Source organism: Solenopsis invicta, chromosome 2, assembly GCF_016802725.1.
Source record: "Solenopsis invicta isolate M01_SB chromosome 2, UNIL_Sinv_3.0, whole genome shotgun sequence".
NCBI lineage: Eukaryota > Metazoa > Arthropoda > Insecta > Hymenoptera > Formicidae > Solenopsis > Solenopsis invicta.
Window position 1 is genome coordinate 2,685,541 of NC_052665.1, and position 21,933 is coordinate 2,707,473.

Here is a 21,933-nt window from a genome sequence, read left to right on the forward strand (position 1 = left end):
ATTGAACGATCGAGTTGTTTGCGACTTGCCGTCGTAGATACATTAAAATTCGTTCATTTTAGAGGCAAATTATTTATTCGACCTTTGCAACTGTAATATTTACAAAGCAGATATTTTTAGTACGATCAGTTCGAAAATGTACCAAAATCTTTTTTTCTTTCTTGCATTCTTGCGGGCGACAGGTTTTACAATAAAACACGTGCAGTATAATATAGCAAATATCATATGAAGGCTACTTCATCTTTAAAATCGTATTACTAATACTTTTTATTTTACACGAACGCATCATTTACGGTATCCGTTATACGCATAATAAAAACGTATGATGCTCTTGTATATCAATATTTTATATGGTTCAACCTAAAAACGCGGACAACCTAAAAAACATGTGTACTTCCCTCTATTGCAGTTTTGTAAAATGTGTATACGATCTTTTTTTCGGGTTTAAAATGTATCCCGTTACAAATGCATCATAGAATAAATATACATATCAACAGTACAGATACGTCTGCATAGTGTGGCATGTACAAAATGTATTAGTAATGTTCAACGAGTTCGTGTTCAATGGTCAAATATTTTTACAATATTCAAGAGGGAGAAATATATATTTCCATTATATTATTAATCGTATAATACAATAATGGGACGTGCACCTGCTCCATGTTTGCAACAGAAAATATCCGCCACTCGTGTTACGTGAAATGTTCTTGTGAATGTCGAACGTACTAAACATTACCAATACATTTGGATGTAAATTATGTTCGGTTCGGGTATGTTAAGCAACTTTCTCGTTTTCTTTATGCATCATTCAAGTAGTTAGATATGTATACCTGCAAAGATCTTAAAAATAGGGAAAATTATGGAATTTTTGTACTGTGACGGTATCTTATATATCAATATTGTCCAAATTGTTTACAAAAAAATTATATTACATTTTTTTATGTTGTTCAGTGTTTTAAATCTTTTCAATTGGATAGTACGTATCACAGAAGAAATCTACAAAAGAGAGTCACAGAAAGAATTCAAAAGAATTAAAAAAAGAAGAGAGATCTTAAAGACACATGTCTAATTGCTCTTCGTGTGGAGACCTACAACAATGATGTCAATATAATATTCCGGATATGAACCATACACTTCATCATTAAGTGAAAAGACTTTTGTATAACATTTTATTTGTAATGAAATAATCTCTCTGTTACGATTGATTCTTTCTTTAACATTACGATGTCGAGGCGTTATCTCCATTACTGTCCATATATGTGCTAGATCCGTTCATGACAAATGACGTTCCCAGACCATATAGATGTCCACAGTACTTTACATCATCAATATTATCTTCGAAAAACATCTGGAATAAAAATCAAAAGCAATTAAAACTTTATATCAACGTAATACACTAAAATAGATGTTAACTTGATTAAATGCAGTAACTTGACTCAATTTTTTCAATTCAAATATTTATGTATGTAATTTAAATGCAGAGGAAAATCGCCAATATTGGCATAATCCTCCTAAAGCAACACCTCTTGATTCTTGGAAACTAAGCATTGCACTGTATTAATACTAATAAAAACGTGTTCTGATTAGATAATTAAAAAAATAAAAACCTATAGTTCATACATTCATAGTTTTTTTATATATAAAATTTAATAAAATCAAATTCTTAAAAAACAAAAATAAAAATTGCATGATTTTTTCTTGCAAATTACATGATTTAAACAATAAATGAGCATATTGATAATATTAGATCATTTTATACATTTGTAACTTCCTAAAACTGTTTTGTTTTTATTTTTCGCTTTCATATTTTCCTCGTAGTGCGATTTGGAACGTAAAATTGCTGTGCAACGTAAACTGATATACCTCTCCAGTGATAAGACAATAACTATAAAATCTTCAACTGCAATGTTGACAAATGTTTCCTGAATTTTTTTATATTTTCTTTAATACTTAAGGTAGGAAAAATAACGTTGTCGGATGCGACAAATTCACGTATACACTAACAGGGGACCAGAAAAACTTACAATATAAAATAGAATTCAATTCTAGTTTTTTAATTTTATAAAGTTTGTTGTTTAATACATAAAAATATATATTTTATTACTCAATTTATCAATTTATTTTATAATTAACTCCTCGAAGCCACGTGTCTGAATTCTGCTATCTGAATTCTGCTCTCTGTGCCAGTTTCGGGGTTCCAATTTCTCAGACGCTCTCTTTGAGTTGTTTTGCGAAAACATTAATTATTACAAAATATAAAACAAAGTATTATAAAAATTGCTGTTATCATCAAATAGAAGACACTTTCTATCTAGTTTGTATTTATGTTATTAAAATATTATTTTTAGCTTTTGTTTGAAAAAAATATTACTTGAAAACAAAGTAGTATTGGTGTAGTATTTTTCTCTAATATGTTTAAATATAATTTAACTAGCTTGAATTGAAGAATTTTAGTCTAGTTGATGCATTTAGTTAACAACTTTTTTCTCAGTATATATATATTATTTTCATAAATGACTATTTTACAAGTTACATCTTGCTAAATTAAATTACTCACTTCTCGCATTTTAAAAAAGACCATTCCAGTAAGAAGGGAATCGGAGCCGGCTTGATGTTGAGGACCCACTCTCTGAATTTCCAGTTGTTCTGCCACTTCTTGTAAACCGCCTTTCAGGTTCTTGCACGATTTCATTAAGTACTGTGTAATATAAAAACAAAATATATTTAATTTCTCATATATTTTTAATTACTTTCGTGTTCTATTAAGAAAAAACTCACTTTTACATCATATATCGTTGGAAAGTATATCCTAAGAAGCTCGAAGAATTCACTTTCCTCCTGTGGTAATTTTTGATCCGTGAGGAGTTTCAATAAGTAACCAAAATCGTAGCCAGAATGAAAAGATAGCCATTTTATGTCATCAACAAGAACAATTCCCGATGTCATTAACAGTTCAGCAAACTCTAAAGGATCAATGCCTTCCTCTTCATGTTTCTTGAACTGTATACCACTATTTTGTAGCATATCTATACTATCCTGTGCATACATGTCTTCACTAGCAACAATAAAATGTATATATCTTATTACCTGAGTAATTAAAAAAAAGTTAAAGAACTTTTAATGCAATTATTTTGAAATTAACATTAGAAGTACCAACGTCTTATTCACAAGAATTAAAAAATAAAATACTATAAAAATAAAAAATGTGCTACAAAATTAAAAAATTCAGAATATTTTACCAATATAAAGAATATTTATTGATCATGGCATAGAGAACCATGCGTCTGCTCTCTGTACCAAAGATTTGAGTTCAAATCCCATTGATCAGAAAGATTCGATTTTATTCGATTATTACTTCTCAGAAGACAATGACAAACCACCGAAAGTATTGCCATAAAAACCTCTCTAAATTAGTCTTCGGAACCAGTGTTTAAAGTATCAGATCCATATATCTGTGTAAATAGTAAAAAACGCACATCACAGAACTACATTGTGGAATCACTATACTCTGACAAGAGCTAAGGACTAGAGAGAGGTAAAAAAAAACATAATTATTGAAAAATTAAAGAATTTTAAAAGTCTACTTGTACGTATCTTATGTACATGTACCTCAAATTTTATAAGAAATTGATTGAAAAATCATAAATCGCATAAAATATTTAAAATAAATAATATAATAATATAATAATCCATATTTTGAGAATCCATATTTGCAGTAGAACATAAATAACCGCTTGGTACTTCCACTGTTAAATTAGATGTTAATGTTAGTAACATATACTTACTGTAAGTTGAATTTAAAATTAAACTGCCATGTTGTATAGCTACCGCCTGGCGTATTCCCCGACTCATCAAGAAATGTGAGACCAAGTTGAATTATTCGCAGAAGATCTACATTGCAACGTAATAGCTGATATTGATAGTCGGCGTTAGTTCTGAATTCTCCTGTTTCAAATAAAAAAAGGATTTGTAATTCACATATATTGTTCGAAGCGGTAATATCGCTGAACTTCTTATGGAATTTTTACGAAAGTATGCTTTCTTACCAATAGGCCTAGCTACAACACCCGGAAATTCTGTATCCATTGCAATATACTGATATTGTTGTACAACTTGACGAATTGTACGAAACTCTTCTTCTAAATTGTGTCCCCATACATCTCTGATTCCACATTCTTCATTAATGGGCATAGTCCCCCCTCCCTTCTGTTGCCCAATTTGGTTGGTCCCACCTAAAAAAAAAAAAATGTTTGCAATCAAATAATCAATAGCAGATATGTAACGCAATTTTTTAAAATCTCTGTTTAATAGTTTTAAAATAGAGTTCAAAAATTTATTAAATTTTAAAAATGAGAAAATTGTATAAATGTGCCTTATTCAGATCCTAAATATCTTATAACAAATATAAAGATATTTAGCACTTGTCTTTATATTTTTCGACTCACTTAGATTATGAGTTTAATATTTGAAAATAAAATATGCAGAATGTATATACATTTAGTTTGTTACATTAACAGGAACATGAAAGTGATATTTTTTAAAATAAAGGTCTCTTTGGAAGTAGAATTAAGTATTCATAAAACCCATGTAAAATTACAAATGCATATCCCAAAAGAACAACTTCTTTATTTGTAATACAGTTACATGTTTCTCAATCAATTAAACTCAATCAATTTTCAAAATGTTAAATCAGTTTTTTGAGCTGCAGCTTCCAACAGATATGCATGCCTCACAAATTTTGCAAAAAGACGTATCTTCTCTGGTACTGACAATACAAATGCATGGTTTTTCAATAGTTTCACGTGTACTAACACATTACGACACGAGACTTCTACTTCCTTTTTATTTCACATATATTTTCGTCCACTTGGAGCTTGCTCCTTATTTACTTTGCTTCCATATTCCTGTAATGTGTAGGGTCTTTATTTAACAACTATCTATATATATGTAGAGATTTCACTTTTAATGTTCCTGATTCAATATATATATTAATCTTAACCTAGGAGTAGTCACCTGAGATGTTTCTTACTTTCCAGTCGCAAGAAAATGAAGATCAGTACAGTAGTTTTTATTACTGATTGAGAATTTGTACTTCTTTTATTTCTCCTTACTTTTTGAAAAAAATATGGAATATAAATTTATATACATAATGACGCAAAATAAATTATAAAATAGATAATCGTTTACACAAAAAAATTGGTGACTATTCTCAAGTTAATCTGTATGACATTACCACAAATGTCGTAGGTATAATTACTATGTTTCTTTATGTTGCAAAAGTGAAAATCAAATGTGTAGACGTGTGCATCTTACACACCGGTAGCTGAAGGCATGTTCCTGCATTCACCGGGGCTACTTTTGGCTTGAAATTTCCTCTGTCACGGCTTTTCCTTCTTCATATCACTGGAAATTTGCGAAGAACAATTGGTGAGACAAGCAGTTTACGCAAAAACACCTGCAAACGTCAGTGACCAAGAGAGACGGCAAATGTTGTCCGTATCACGTGCATGGGGCCACGTTTCATCAGAAATAACAAGCTAGACACTGGGACTCCTTAGTCACAGTTGCAGGTAGGTTATGGATCGCGGGTAAACAACAACAGTTCATCACAGTGGACGTCGCGCGAGAATGAAACGCGGACCAACGTGAGAACGCGGGCACGAGCGTGCATACGAGAGCACCGCGGGAGAACGACGAGGGGCCGGCGAAATTCGTCGCTCGTCAAACGAGTTTTACTGCTCGGGCACACCGAGGGGGGTTATGTGCCCCCGAGAGAGCAAGCCGAGAATGTCGTCTACGGGGATTCTCCGGGGCGACACCGCGCGGCGGTCCGTACCTTGCAGTATGATATCCCCTGGTCAGCAATGTCTGAGCGCGCGAAATGACTTAAGTGAGGCTGCACCTTCGAACCGATACAATCCTGCCGTGTCAAATCATAAACGGTTTAAACGACTTTCTCAGCTCGCGGAGCTCGGTACGCGCGACACGAGATATTGGGCGCTTCGGTCGCCAATATCGCCGACGAGGTGCCACGGAAGCCCGCGAAGCATTGTGGAGCGCATACGGCACCGAGAGGACGCATCCGTGCGCTAGTGCCCTCTTGGCGAATGTTGCGGTGCAACTGAAAACTGCAAGCCAGAAAGCGGGCACGGATGGTAACAGAGATGTATTTAAGGCCGGTATTCATAGTCGATTCTTATATTTAAGATCATCTTAAGTATTATCTTAGGGCCACTTTCACCAACGCCGATTAACTTAATCGCTGATTAGTCTATCGGAATTGACCAATCGTATTTGTTGTTAAGTAAAAACTACAAATGCGATTGGTCAATTCCGATAGACTGATCAGCGATTAAGTTAATCGGCGTTGGTGAAAGTGGCTCATAAGATTCCATCAACCAATCAGAGAGCCGTATTAGCATCTTAAGACGTTACTTAAGACGATCTTGAAATAAGAATCGACTATGAATACCAGCCTAAATGTATATACTACCTCCAACATGACGTACGGACGTCCTTTGTGCTTTTTCTACGGGTGTCCTTCAAGGGGATGCTAAAGTTGTCCTTTTTTACCGACCGAACGTTAATTTTCGGGCATGCCGTTCTTCTAATTACATTTACAGATTTAAAAATTCTTTTCTACAATTAAAGTATAGACCGTAATGTATAATGGACGCTATGTAAGGATAATGAAAACGAAAAAAATTAGAAAATTATTTTCAATTTTTTTTGTTTTCCTTATCCTTACATAGCGTCCATTATACATTACTGTCTATACTTTAATTGTGGAAAAGAATTTTTAAATCTGTAAATGCAATTAGAAGAACGGCATGCCCAAAAATTAACATTTGGTCGGTAAAAAAGAACGACTTTAGCATCACTAATTTTGAAACATTTTAAGAGACATTTATAAGATAATTTATCTTAAATATTATAAACATTAACATTAAATTATTATACAACTAGGTTATACTTTATATACTGGTAATATGCTTAAAATTTTAAAGAAATATTTTTTGTCAAGATAATATTTCTTGTATTTACTTTATGACGCAATTTAGAATTCATTTAGGACATGAAGTTGAAATTAAATTATACAAATTTATTCAAATAATTTACAAGATTTATTATCTTTAAAATAATTAACAATTTTTCGTATATACGTTATAATAACGCTTTATATTTCAATTAATTGGCACTGCATGCTCTCGAATTACGTGCTCAATTGGGACATTTACTTTAATTTTTTTAAATCATTTTCTTTATTATTTTTCATTATTATTACGCTAGGTATTTTCTTCTAGATAAAATTGCCGGGCAATATATGTAGCAAGTTGTCTTTATTGCATAACTGAAAGCAACTTCCTCTATAGTATCTATCTATCTCGTTCATGCAGGAAGTTATTCTAAGTTATGTAAATCACAAAGTGATCGTCTTTACCGCTGTAAATTGAAAGAGCCGGAAGCGATCAAGCGTACATACACTGATGGTAGCTAATAACTTTCTATCAAAAAAAGTAATGATTGTGACAAAACGTGATTTTGCGGTATCAAAATGGAATACGATAATATTTAATATTACCGTACTTAATAGTCGCTTTTGATTCGAGATTACTTTCTTTATTTTACTTTATAGGTACACTTTAAATGCATTTTAATACATTTTAACTCACACCCTGTAACGTGCTTTGTGGCACCTGTTAATTGTAAAGGGGGAGCATTAATGTCCAGCATGGTTTTTTAAATGGATTACATATTATTTGAATTAAGTTTGATTACACATTTTTATGATATTATTTTTTTAAAGAGAATTAAAGATATTGTTACTTGAATTTTCTGGCACAACAATTTTTTTATTGAGAAGTACATATATTTGGCGTCATTCTTTCATCTTTTTTAAAAAGATGATTTGGTTTGTTTTAATATTATAAGAAAAACAGAGAACAGGAGAAAAGGGAGAAAAAAAACGAAAATTATAAATTATGTTTTCTGATACGTATTCATGGTGCGTTTAATTAGATTTAATTATATAAGAAACTATTGTAACTTTTATTACTAAAGAAAATAAAGAGTATAATAATTCCTTATTGAACCCTTGGAGTTAACAAATTTCTTGTTCAGCACTTTTATCCATCATTATATATGTACACATGTCTCCTCGCACACGGCCATACTCTTAAAATTGTTTGCATTTGCACCACAACCAGTATATATGAATCGTTCGCATTGTCCTGCAGCTGAATTGTATGCGTATCTTGTTATATATGCTCTGCAATTACCTTTTTCCACGGGCAACATGCAAACTGTAAAACAAGTACAAAACTAAATTATGCTTAGCGAAATATCTTTGTCAAAGTTCTCATTGTGACGTACGTAGTTGAATTTAATAGTTTCAATTTTTTGCATTCAATTTAAGTCTACGCAAAATATACATTTTAACATAATTCTAGAAATTAAATTATTGCAATAACCAACATACAAAATATTATGTTTAATAGAAGAATGCTTACGTTCTGGTCGATGAGCTGTGATCTTATGAGTTAATATGCTGACGACAACAAACACAAGTAACAAACGTAATTTAAGATCCATCTTCGCGTGTGATTTTTGCTTCTACGACACTTGCGTCTCTCCAAATTAATGTTTACAAATTGTTTTCGGAAATCTCGTTGTTGATGATCAGAGCGTACTTACTAATTTGAAACATCATGAGTTGTACATCTTATTTAAATATTGCTCCTTCTATACAAATTGCGCAATTTTGCGAAAGAGGGGATATCTTTATCATGAGTTATAAAACTTAATCTTATTTACGTAACATATCTTTTTTAACTAGAAGTAGATAGCGTAGTGTGTATGTGTAAAATTTACTACATTTTTATATTATGTATTATAAGAATAATAAAATTACATATGAAATTACATATGAATTATCTATTACTCAACCCGAACTTGGAAAGAATTTGCATTTAACAATCATTTTAAATATAACATCTACAATTTAAATTTGTAGTGCTACATTTTTAACCGTAATTATCAGTGATTATTTAGTATCTTTTAGTGATTTTAATTAAGATAGAGGAAAGGCCTATACTCTCACTGATGGGAATCAGTTTATTATCAGTAAAAAACAATATATTGTTGTAAGAAATCTTTAAAATCTTTAAAATCAATGTCACGTTCTTATCGTCATATACGAAGTTGAATTTAATCATTTTATAATTTTGGTATTTATAATTTAAATCTACGTGGAATATATATTTTAACAAAATTCGAAAAATTAGATTATTACAACATGGCCAACATAATAAATTATTCCAAGGAGATTGCTTACGTTCTGATTGATCACATATGATCTCGTGCGTTAATATGACGATAACAAACATAAGTAATAAACGTTATCTAAGATCTTGGTTATCTCCGCGCGCGGACGTACAATATTTTTACTTTTACAAAATTTGTGTCTCAGCGAAATATTGTTTTTAGAAATTTCGTTACCGACGAAAGTCAGTGTATATTAATTTAAAAAATTGTACATCTGTTATTTGCGTATAACATAAAACATTTAGCAAAGTTGCAGCAATATTGCAGAAATGCAATATGCAGAAATGTTACAATATTGCTATAACATTGCTGAAATGTTCTATATTGTATGAGTTGCTTCTTTTATATAAACAGTGCGAGAGAGGGAATTATTTTTATCGTGAATAAGTTATAAAGTCTAATCGTATTTGCGTAATAACATTTTTAATAGATAGTGTGGTACATCTATGTAAAATTTACGATATTTTTATGTCGAACGTGCAGTCAGCATCATTTATCATTTTCTGTGTGTATGGTAAGAATAACAGTTTCGATAGCGGGAGCGTGACTAAGTTTTCAATGTGACACGATGGTAGTGCGAATAAGTTTTCAATGTCATATCACTGTAATAACCGTGAAAAAAAAAACGTTAATTGCAGAATTAGTTGCACATATCGATTCGTAAGCGTCGTGTAGATTCTCGGACAAGCAAGATCTCATCTTATTCATCCGAGAATCCACATTGCACGACACTTACGGTTCGTTTCCGTCACGGTCAAACGCAACCCAATTGCCTAGTGCAATTTGTGAATTGTAACTATAGATACGTATGTGCACCAATGATTTTTATATTCCGCATCTTGACAAGAGAGAAATCGTGTTTTCTAGTATTTATCTAAGGCCTGTATTTACAGTCGCATTTTCGTTGAAGAACTCGGATAGAACCAGTTTTAAGACACGATATGGTTCAATAGATAGATACGGTTCAACAAACAGAATCAATTCGCTATTACTTACATATTCGTCACGTTTATAATCGGCTCGAGTGAGAAACTCAGATGATATTTGTAACTTCAGATACGATATAAATTTTCTTTCTCACAGTTCAATAATTAAAAACACATTGCGAAATATTTCTGCGTTTTATCATATTGGTTGGGAAAAATTTCGTGCGCGCGTGTTACTTCGAAACTGCAGTGAATAGTACCAGCGCTGGGACCACCAAACAGACATCATTAGCTTTTTTAAATGAATATTCGATTTCGGACTGTATTTCGGCATTTCATCTTTATCTAACCTTTGTGCCGATCGCTTGTGATTGTCAAAAAGTTATTTTCAAAATTTAACGAAAAATATATTATTACTTTTTAAGTAATAATAACAAAAATGAGTTATTTTTAAAAAGTAACTTTTTCAATCTTAATTATATATAAAAGTATTATTAAATGTCATATTTAAACTTCTAATTTAATTTTGTTGGTTTTTTATTGTATAAGTAAAGTTAAGTAGTACTAAAAAATTTTAAAAATATGACTTATGCCCTTTCTGCACTTACCATTCAATTGTATGCTACAATTAATAACTTCGCTTGCCATACTTACAACTTGATGTCGCGTGTATAGTTTACAAGTTTCTGAGAAACTGCCGCCGCAGTTGCAGTCTTCTTATTTATAGGTCTAAAAATGACACTTTTTTTTCTTTCGGAAAATTCTTACGGTGAGAGTATATATTGAAAAAAAAGCTTTTAAAAGTGAAAAATTTAATTATCTAATCAAATTTAATCATACGTTTTTGAAATAAAAAAATTCTTAGAACAATATTCGAAAAAAGGTTTCTAAAAATCAAAAACCCAATTGTCTTATTTGAATTACAAATGGAATCTGGCAGTCTAAAATCCATTAATTTTAATCAAATTTTGCAAAATAATATTTAATGTATAATATTCACTCATATTGTAGGCTTGCTTTCTCTTATGGCTTTCAATAACTAAAATCAATACAAAAAAGACAGACTTTCTTCACAACGATCCTTGTTACCATTCTCTATTGCCCACATTATGTCATATACTATGCTAAAGCTGTATAAGACTCAATATTCAGGCATTCTTGAGAAAACAGCGATAAAAAAAGTTTTCCTACTAACATTAACCCATTAAAGCTCATAACTATATAGCAAGATTAGAAAAAAAATAACAATTGAAATTAGAATCAAAGTATGATGAAAAACAGTTATAAAAAAAACACATTGTGTCAATAATTTAATTGTTGTAACAAATTATTATGAACAAATTATTAAAAATTTACTATAGAGGAAACCTGATTACTCTAATCGATTCTATGGGAAAAGTTATTAAAGAAGTATAACTTTTTCTTAAACCGTTATTTGTTTGCAGCAAGAATAATAATGGGTTAACATTACTAGGAAAACTTTTATTGCCATTTTCTTGAAAACACTTTGATATTGAATTCTACGACTTTATCATAGTATAAGTACGAGTGAATGCATACAAGCTTGCACTGAAATTGGTCATAATAGACTGCCCTTTTGTTAGTCAAACTTCTTGAAATAAATACTTGCGTCGGCGGTGGTCGCAAAGTCATAAGCCAAAATATTGTTTCGTTCCTTGTAATTAGTTTCAGAACTAAAATTCGAGTATTTACAACCAAAATTTTTTGTCGTAAATTAGAAAAAAAAGTAATCTAAGAAACCTGCAGTTTTTTCAATTTAAAAACTTTTGGCTGATATTGTACAGCCAAAACATCTTTAATCGCGTTAGGTAATATCGCAATGAACATCAAAATCTCTTACAAGACGGCGTGCAGACAGGTTCTCCTCTTATATCCAGCCTCCTCGGATTTAAGTGTCACGCCGTAAAATTCGAGCGACAGGTTCATTTCGCGGGCGGCATCGATTAAATGTGCCGGTTATCGGGAGGTTTACGAAATTAGTTTGCCGCAAACTCCGAGGTGGGTGTCGAGTAGCTCCCGAACTTCCGCAGCTCCGACTACGTAGCAGTTTCTCCACTGCTTCCTCCCTTCGTCCCGCATTTACGAGAAGCACGATACTATCGCGCATATTATCCTATCGCGCGAGAAAGCATCACTCCCGATGCATTAAACGTCACTATATGAGCTTCTTTAGATCGCGACTGGCTGTTACATGGCGCGTGTCTTACAAGGCGGAAACGAGTTGCGGAACTATAGATCTTAGTCAGATTGTTCTCGCGATTGTTCAAAAAGTTTTGTGCTACACCTTCGCGTCTTCTAATTTTTCACTATGCGCTCTCTAAATCAATGAAATCTTACACTGAGATAAAAAAGTTATTGACTTGACTAAATGTTTCAATTTGATTAAATTCTTTTAGTTCAAGTGATTCCGATTAAGAGAGAGGTATCGGAATTAGTGTCTCGTATCAATAGTTTTTATAATTATCAAATTTTTTTAAAGAAGATTAAATTATAGAATAACAAATTGGGTATTAGACTGATATGTGAATAACACAAGAGAGCCATGACGAAGTACCAATGGAAGTATCAAGATCCGCTTTCATCGAAAAATGGCAGTTCTTATTTCTTGTATCAAATTATAGCCGACAACATACTTATTTCAAAGAAAAGAAATGTGCAAAACATAAATGTCACAAAGTGTTCGTTAAGTATTACAAAAAGTTATTAGCATGTCCCAAGGCACATGCCCCTAGTACCACAGTCTTTTCCATATTGAGAAATCGCCATAAAAGTATGCGAGTCCAAAATCCGCCTTCGAAGACTCGATACAGATTGATCCGAGCGATCCGTCTCCGCCGGGAGAACGGGTGATTTACATATAACAAGGCACCGCCAATGATTGCTCGTGGAATACATTAACCCGCGCGCGCTCAGCGTGTCGGTAGTCGACTATCGCACGAAGCATTCTTAAACGCTCCTTAAATGTGTACTACACAGTAACACGTGAATTATGTAAGAACGACGATGAGAAAATGTGAGGAAACCTGCGGCCAATAAGTGCTCGCGATAAATTCGAGGAATATTTCGCGGTTTCTTCTTTCCTCCCTTCGCGTGCCGGTTGAAATTTATCGAGCAGCAGAGCGGTCGTTCTCTGAGATATTGCGTCGATATCGCCGAAAATGCCAGTTTCTAATGGCTTTACTCGATATTGAAGTGCAAAATAAATGAATCGTGTCATCTTTCCAAAGTTCTCTTAACTGGACTATTAACTTGCGTATTTTAACGAGTGGGACTCGTTTTTGGGAATCGAGTCGTTATTAAATCAACATTAACTTTTACGTCATTTTCGAGAGTGTAAACTACACCTACAGCCTTAGAAATCTACTAAATTCACAGAGTAAAACCTTTCTATTGATTGTACACTGCACAAATTGTTACATAATTAAAAAAACTTCTGCACTTGTCTAAAAGATATATAAAATATTATCAATCTTTATTTAATTGTAAATCATCAAAAGGAATAATGAAAATTTAGATATAATGTTTAAGTGTAAAATACAAGTATTTATGTTAAAAAAAACTATGCACGCGGAAGTAAATATTGGAGTAAATATTTGTAGTGAAGATGATCTTTGTTACCTTTTTGTATTATGGCTATTCATAATATATCCGTTGTCAAGTAATGAATTCTAATGAAAAATTGACTAATGATTACTTGATAAAATCGTTTGTTTAGTTTCAACATTATCTATTGATATATTATAGCGCTGCAATGGCGCTAATATATCAATAAAAGAAAGCCAGGAATACATGTGGGGTGATGAGATACTATGATATCTCGTCTAATTTGCATTGAATTCTAACAGCAACCGTTAAAACTACTTCCTTACAGACTATTTAGACATTGTAGAATGGTTACTAGTCATTAGCAGTTACTGCATTTTTATAAAAGCTGAATTTTTGTTTTACAAATAACAGTAATTTTTAAACGTATACTCTCTACGTAATTTTGAGAAATATATGAGATATTAATTTTTTAACATTAATCTAGCTTGAAAGCCTTGACTGCAACTTTCATATAATGCAATTAAATTTAATGTGTACCGTAATGAGTGTATGAATTTGCCATATAAATAATTAAGTTATATTGTGTAGTGAAAGAGGTCATGGTAAACTAGCACGATTGTCGACAAGACAGATTAATAAGATAGTAAAAACCATCTATGATAGAATAAAAGGCACAGTATTACAAGATCGCTCTAAGAGAGATCTATTAACTTAGTAACCTATAATAACGTAATTTTTATATATTGTTGCGCTATATGTTGCATCTTGCAGAACATCATATGATATTTGTATCAATCGACAAAAACGTCGAAGTGAAAGGCTTCTAAGAAACTTCATGTACATTAACTGATAAGTTAATTTTTGTTAAGTTGATTCATGTAAAAGAAAGAGAAAAGAAAAGTGTAGTCTTACTGCCTGCTACGTCGACTTTGGAGCTCATTTTTCGAATGCTCATTTTCGCTTATCTTACGAAAAATTTAACTATTGCAAAATTCGAAACGGTATAATAAAAACCGCTATAGTTACTTTTTAGTTTGTATTATCTATGTAATATAAATTACTTTTTACTTTGTATTTATATTTCTAAAGTTTTATTTTTGGTTTTTCTTTCGGAAATGGATTCAAAGGCAAAGCGGTATGCCAGTATTGACGACCTTTTTTTATACATTAATTTCATTTTATTAAACTGTCTGTGTGATTTAAAATACGAAATACCCAGATAATTGTCGCTCTTGCAATAGCATTTAATTGTTTCACTCCGTACTCTCAGACCTATATGAAACGTATAGCAGAATGCGAGCCTCGAGCCATCGGCGCACACATGAGTGCGATAGTATTCGCGATCTTCCTCGAATAACAAGCCACGCCATTTTTCCGCCTACATACGGAGCTCCCGTCTCTATCTTTCGCCTTTTTCCTGCGCGAGGGCACCCTTCCTCTTTTGCAATCAGCCGCACTATAAAGAGAGACCCTCGCGTACGTATAGCCTGCCAAACTGTTCTCCGGCCGTACCGCCTGCGCTGTACCACTTATCGATACTAGCTCCGGGCGTTCGACGTTGCTGAACCTTAGTGCCTGTTACGTCCGGTGCCCGGGCTCTTTGTTCGACCGTTATCGTTAAAAACGAACGAAAACCACTACAGCGGCAACAACGACGACGACAAGAACTGGGGAGCCACCAATCGTGCGCTGCTCTCGCTTACGTAAGATTCGTAAGCCCCGAGGAATTCGGCGTCCAGTTTCTAACGCTTGGCATATTAATGCAGTCGCGATTTGCATACAATCGGAGCACCACCAATGAGCACGGAAGACCGCCGAGTCATTACCTGCTTTTGGAACAATTAGTGGTCACGACCCCGTGCAAACGATTTGCTCGAATCCGCGAGGGCAAACCTAACCAAATGATATTTATTTCTGAGTCACGAATTACTTTGCACGCTCGTTGTATTATGCAATCGTAAGCGTATCTCTTTTCACTCGTGATAATGTTATTAGAAGCCCAAGAATGGACACACCTGCGTTTCAAGTGAAACAAAATGTGGACATTGAGTTACGTAGTCAAATCGTTATGAATTTTTCATGAGTAACACATGATCTTCAGTTCTGTTCTAAAATTCTTATAAAAAACATCAAATTAAAGAAGCAATTGAAATATTATGTCAAAATGCTTCAGTCTATTAAAAAATTACATAGCATATTATCTAAAGTTAAACTAATGTTAAAATTTCAAACTTTGATTATAGAAGATATGCAGTAGAGAAGTAAAAATTGAAGAGTATAGAGAATGTATAGAAATTGCGGTAGAGAATTATGATTTGAAGTGTTTGAAAAAAAATAGACAGCACAGCAAGAAGAAAAGGAGAAACTTAATTATAATTGAGTATTGCAATTGAGATATTTAACAATTGTACAAAAATTATTTAGTTGAATAATTTAGTGCAACCTTTGATAACGATTTAATCAGACAAGAAACAAACTTCAACGTTTCGAATTTAAAACGGTTATGAAATTTTTACAGCTTTGCAAAATAATTTTACATGGAATACATTCTGTTCTTTCCAATTAAAAATTACGCGTGCATCTTACGCTGTCTTTCGTGGACTCGATTTGAAAAAAACAAAAAAGGATTTAAACTCCACTTCCAATTTTTAAACATTATTTTAATGCATTTTCACGCAATTGTATTTTATGAAGCATAGCACGCAGTAGAATCAAATAACGTATGTAACACAAAACAAAATCGTAAATGTATTGACCGTCAGAAATATCCGTGCCCACATAGTTCAACGTGCACGTTTTGTTGTACGTTGAGATGCCGGTGAACGGGGTCTATCTAAAATGCCGACACGTCCACTTTTTTCTGGTTTCAAGCAGGGAAAGTCGAAGGTTTTTGTAAAAACACAATTAATTGAATATTAATTCAAAAATGTGGAGCAATTCCAATCTGGCAGGTGATTGCGTATTTTTTCACTGCATACCGTTCTCAAAGATTAAGTTGGGAATAATCATTCTTTTTGCGTAAACGATTACTTGGATTTATCAATAAATAATTATTATTATTAATTACACATTGTGTATTATTAATTATTTTACAATTTATTATTTAAGATCATTACGCATCTATATTCATTCAGTATTTGCTTTAAAAAAAAAAAGATTCTCGATCAATAGAAAAAACTACCATAACTGAGCTTCATTTTCTCGCTGCTAGAATGTAAAAATCATTGACTATTTCCTGATTAATGAACTGTAACGGATAAGTAATGTGCAATCCCGACGACGTTTTATCCCTCGGAGATGCGCTCGGAGATATTAAAGATATAAATGTAATGTAATGCGGGGTACGACGTGTATGAAACGGCGCAAAGTCGGAAGTATCATCATCGTTAAAATGCGTGATCTGCACCGAGCCGTGGAAACGCTCGCGAGTCGTGCGGCGCGCGATGCGAGTAGCTTCGGCGACGAAACGAATACAAATAGAAACGATAGCGATAATGCCGCTACGCGGCCGTGCATCGCGATCGATACCTTCATGATTTAATGAACGTCGACGGTACACCGGTAACGGGTGTTTTACGATAATATTATACAGTTCGTACCGTCGCGGTCCCACGCTGCGCCATTGTCTGGATCGGTGGAACTAGACTTCCTTACCTGGCCATTGCGACGAGCATTACTCTTGTCTAAACAATGGACGTCGTTCGGGTAGATATTAATTGCGGATCGGCTCGCGGTTAGCGCCGAGAAAATATCCGGCCGCGCACAATGGCCGCAACTTCGGACACGAATCATCCGATTTCGGAAATGTATTTTAACTTTGCGCGCACTTTCGCGAACAGTTCCAAGCGGTTTCCACAATATTGGAGACACAATAAGAGCCTCTCCCTCTTGAATTGGTGCGTCCTCTCTTTCTCGCTCTCTGGATAAGCACAGAAATATTATTTGTATTTACATCACTGATATTTTAGTTCGATCGTTTATTTGGGTGTTTATATTATGGATGTTTATAAAGAGAAGAGCGCACAATAACTGTCAATACAATTCTGTATTTTTATTGAATTAACGATACTAGGTCAGTTTGACCTTTTGGTTTGAGAGAGAGAGAGAGAGAGAGAGAGAGAGAGAGAGAGAGAGAGAGAGAGAGAGAGAGAGAGAGAGAGAGTCGGGACATGTGTGCGCGCGGAAGTCACATCTCTTGGACTGCTACAATAACAAGATTTATTGCTTCTGCGACGACCTAATCCAACGGTATACAAGATTCTCTTATCTGAGGGATACTGGCTTCTCGACAAGCGAGATTATCTTTGCAGCTTTGCTGTCGAGAAAAGCTTCTCGTTGGGTAAGACGCGATATCATGGTAATTAGAAGCGTAGTTTTAGCAAGGAGCATACGAGCCCGCCGATGAGGATACTAACTTTTTTCGCCTCCCGCAGTAGATTTTCTGCATAATGGAATCATAATTGCCGCTGCTTATCGCGATAACATAATTATTATTGCTTTCTCATTATTCATAATTACGACTATGCGTAATTAGCGAAGCGATGTAATTTTCATTTGCTTTTAACGCGCTTAAAAAGCCGCAGGTGCGGGAACATGATAAGGCCGAAAATTATTATGTCGGGCGCTCTCTCGAAAACAACTCTCACGGCTCACGGCCGAATTCATCCCGTTCGTGATTTCGGTAGGAATAAAAATATCACACGGGTGAACAGGTGCAATTTTTCGTCCGACGTTCAAGGCGAGCCGGTCGCCACCTGTTTCAACGTATTGTGCGAAGGTAGGGACCGTAGTCTCTACTCGAAGCCCTTGAAAAATATATTCGTTCTTAACTCCCCCACTGGCTTTATGCAAGATTGGCCATCGCCTCATCAACTAGATCGATCCGAATAAGATCGATCCGATCTTAGAAAAAATGGAAAATGTTATTGCGGTTGCTACGTGAGAGAAGCGAAAAATATTATTGTCCGCTCATCTCGTAAAAATGAAAAAAAGTTATTCGAATCGAAAATGAGAGTTCTGGTTTGCGTTGATCGGAAATTGAAATTATAGGTAATTTAATATCTCTGATAGTTTCTGTGCACGTAATACCAGATGTGTGTGATATAATCTCCGCTGTGAAAGCTGAGCATGTCTTATGGAATAGTTATTCTATCGGAGCAACATGATATCGATCGGTGGATATAATTGCGCTAAAGTGAAATATGAGAAATGTATCTGAAATAATATTGAAGATATTGAACCTAGGATTCTATTTAATTCCCCTCCAAATAAGTAACCCAAGACATTTCCTATCTGATTATTTCGCGGGAAAAGGGGGAAGGAAAATTGAACGTCGATTAGCAAGATAATATTTCTCCTGAGATAACTATTCATTTGACTCTCAACTGTAATCCTTTCTGTCAAGCTCTCGCTTTGCGCAAATCTTTTTTATTGCGTTTTAAGTTATCACATATAATAATCTTTTGCGTATTAGGGAAGACTAGTGCTAGTGATGTGACTTTTCAGTTTTGAATTTTTGTAGACAAAACTGAGAGATTTATTGAAAAAGTGAATCCTATATTAGTTAGTATACAGATACATATAGTATATTAGGCTGTGTAATAATATTTTAATAATAAGAAATTAAAGGAAAATAAACATTAATAATTGATATTAGAAATTAATGTTTTTCGAATGTTCCTTACGTGTCAATAAACCCAGAGTCGGTAAGTTGATTTTCAAAATTCATTTATATTTAAGTAACTTTTAATTATAATATGAGTTTTTTTAAAATTGCTTAATTTTATAGCTACTTCTCAAAACAGCTAAAAATAATTATTGATTAGATGTATCTAGAACAAAAAAAAAATACTATAAAAATCATCAGAATTAATTGCACGTATATCTATAACTCTAAAATAAGATTGGTTCATTTTTGTAAAAAAAGTAGAGTAATGGGGCGTATCTCATGGTATACAAATAATAAGATAATTAAACAAAAAGAAATTGCGAAAATATGTTAAGTAAGATTTACACTTATTAATATCTAAATAAATATTAAATATTAAATACTCGGACAATTACATAATAATTTAACAACAAAAGTAAAATTAAATCTAAAACTAAAAATATTGAGCTGGAACAATAGTTCGTAGCGTCACATATGTGGTTGAATAAATCTATGTACCTAAACAAATGTCGCTGAATTTTACTTAAAAAACGTCACTCTTGAAAAATATTCAATGCTAAAATACTTTGAACAACTAAACAACAGTTTGCTACGTGTACAAACACGGCTATAGCTATTTCCAGTGTTTCGTTTTGAATATAAATCCAATTAGTCAACTAGCCTTCTACGGTCTCCTCTATATCGGGATATCGACAAAAGTCAGGAGCGGCAGTTCTACGATAAGAAAACATTACCGTATTTTTTGATCATGTTCTCGGAATCGATCGTCTCGTTACTTTGCTCAATTATTCGTATATGCATATAAAACGAATCGACTCGTTCGCAGATCGATACGATAATCGGTCCTCGCGCGACCGTGAAGTCTTCGAAGTCGCTTGCACTTGATTTACAGCTTCCTCCTGTACGGACCGTGCACCAGCAACAGCCGCCGCAGCAGTAGCGTCGGCAGCACCAGCAATTCAGAACACGGTGAATTGTGCTGAGCTCGTGCTGGCAAGACGATGTAGGAGTGATTTGCATGCGAGCCTCACAGCCCGAGGGAGGAACGGGCATAATTTGGCAGGTAAGCTAGCTCGTTCGATCAGCGTGTCGCTTGTGACGTTTGGTCAGCGGCAATTAACAGGCCCCGTACACCCCGTCCGCCAAATCCTGGCAGGAAACGATGAGAGAGCGGCCAGATGCGACGGCACTCATAGAGAATTACCGCGTACGCGCTTCTCTAAAGATTTATACGGTACAGAGGTGGGGCATAATTCAATTCTATATATATATATATTTTTTTTTTAACTTGATTGAAGATTCGTGAAATTAATTTAATTAGCATAATCGCATCGGTAAAGAAGCTTCGAGTGAAAGATTTAAAATTCAATCTGAGATTTAATTACGACTGCATTACTGTAACATGGAAAATTGAAGAGTTAATTAAAAGGTTGTACTACAAATAAAACCCGATTACATTTTCGAGAAGTGGCTGTTAAATTTTAATTTAATTTCGCAAACGAATAAAGCTCGTTTGTGAGATTTACAGCTGCGCGCCGTAGAGCCACGTGCAAACTCTACACAAGGACGGCGCGCGTTGCGACAAAGCGTGCAGCTTCACGGGAACGCGATAGTTTGTAGAGAGTGGCAAATTTGATAAAATACTGAATAAATATATTTCCCCGACGCCGCAACATACGTGCAGCTTGTCGATGGCGGAAATCAAAATTAATTAAAGCTCTTAATTAATTTAATGCACGGCAAACGAACGGCGCATTTTCATAATTTGTTACTCGTCAAACGCGCCCCGGCGCTATTGCCCAATTTGTGCGGCATCATTAGTATGCTCGCTCTACATCGCGCGAATATAACATATTGATAATATTACGTTCCAAACAATATCTCGCGACAAATATGGAGAACTACATTACTTCCGGATATACCGCTCATTCAACAAATTACGGATATACGTGACAAATTGTTGATTATTTAATGCAATCTCGATAACGACCGCGCGCGATCTAAGAGAGCCGATACATGCGGTAAAACGTGTGTGGAAGTAACGCGGCGTGCACCCATTCGTTCTCCATCCCCCCTTTTTTTTTTATTACATCGATCGTTAGAGGAGCAGTAAATGCCCGGAAATAATCACGCTTGATAATTGATCGTCGATCGTCGCTAATAATTATATCGGGGACTCGGTAATTGAATTCTTTACAACCGGCTTTTGCACATCCGCCTATCCGCGTATGTAAACGCTATCTCTCATTTTACGATCGCGGTGTGCGTTTATACAAATACGTGTATTAACGTCACTCCGACAAACCGAACAGCCATATCTTTCTCGTCGAAACGTCGAAGAGACGCTGGATGCACGGATAATCAGCGTCGCGAACAACCGACTCGATTAAGTTCGTGAAATCGGAGAATCCATACGCGATCTCTTAACGGCTCTCACGAGTTTCGACG

General features: G+C 34.2%; 2 protein-coding genes across 7 annotated transcripts; both read right to left on the bottom strand.

Moving 5' to 3' along the window:
- Positions 1-56: 56 nt before the first annotated feature.
- Positions 57-12,130, bottom strand: LOC105196470 (CCR4-NOT transcription complex subunit 7). 6 transcript variants are annotated; one of them, XM_039459630.1, is made up of 7 exons: positions 12,112-12,130; positions 5,318-5,403; positions 4,047-4,232; positions 3,786-3,945; positions 2,779-3,055; positions 2,558-2,698; positions 57-1,348 (listed from the first exon to the last, which is right to left on the bottom strand). In XM_039459630.1, the coding sequence occupies exons 2-7, from the start codon at positions 5,331-5,333 to the stop codon at positions 1,220-1,222; spliced, it is 909 nt and encodes a 302-aa protein (XP_039315564.1). In that variant the 5' UTR covers positions 5,334-5,403; positions 12,112-12,130; the 3' UTR covers positions 57-1,219. The 6 variants fall into 6 exon arrangements, with proteins under 6 accessions (XP_039315564.1, XP_011160727.1, XP_039315565.1 ...); XM_011162425.3 differs by lacking the exon at positions 12,112-12,130 and adding an exon at positions 5,837-6,031; XM_039459631.1 differs by lacking the exon at positions 12,112-12,130 and adding an exon at positions 5,014-5,110 and having other exon boundaries at positions 5,318-5,830.
- Positions 7,981-8,740, bottom strand: LOC105196471 (PI-actitoxin-Afv2a). Its single transcript, XM_011162428.3, has 2 exons — positions 8,511-8,740; positions 7,981-8,303 (listed from the first exon to the last, which is right to left on the bottom strand). The coding sequence occupies exons 1-2, from the start codon at positions 8,590-8,592 to the stop codon at positions 8,137-8,139; spliced, it is 249 nt and encodes an 82-aa protein (XP_011160730.1). The 5' UTR covers positions 8,593-8,740; the 3' UTR covers positions 7,981-8,136.
- Positions 12,131-21,933: the final 9,803 nt, after the last annotated feature.

Bases quoted from the DNA above. Each gene is read 5' to 3' on its own strand.
- LOC105196470 (XM_039459630.1), bottom strand. The intron at 3,056-3,785 runs GTAAGTATATGT...TATTGTTGCTAG, and splicing joins AATTTTAAATTCAACTTACA to TGAAGACATGTATGCACAGG. The intron at 2,699-2,778 runs GTGAGTTTTTTC...TATATTACACAG, and splicing joins CAACGATATATGATGTAAAA to TACTTAATGAAATCGTGCAA.
- LOC105196471 (XM_011162428.3), bottom strand. From the start codon at position 8,592: ATGGATCTTAAATTACGTTTGTTACTTGTGTTTGTTGTCGTCAGCATA. The intron at 8,304-8,510 runs GTAAGCATTCTT...CTTGTTTTACAG, and splicing joins CACAGCTCATCGACCAGAAC to TTTGCATGTTGCCCGTGGAA.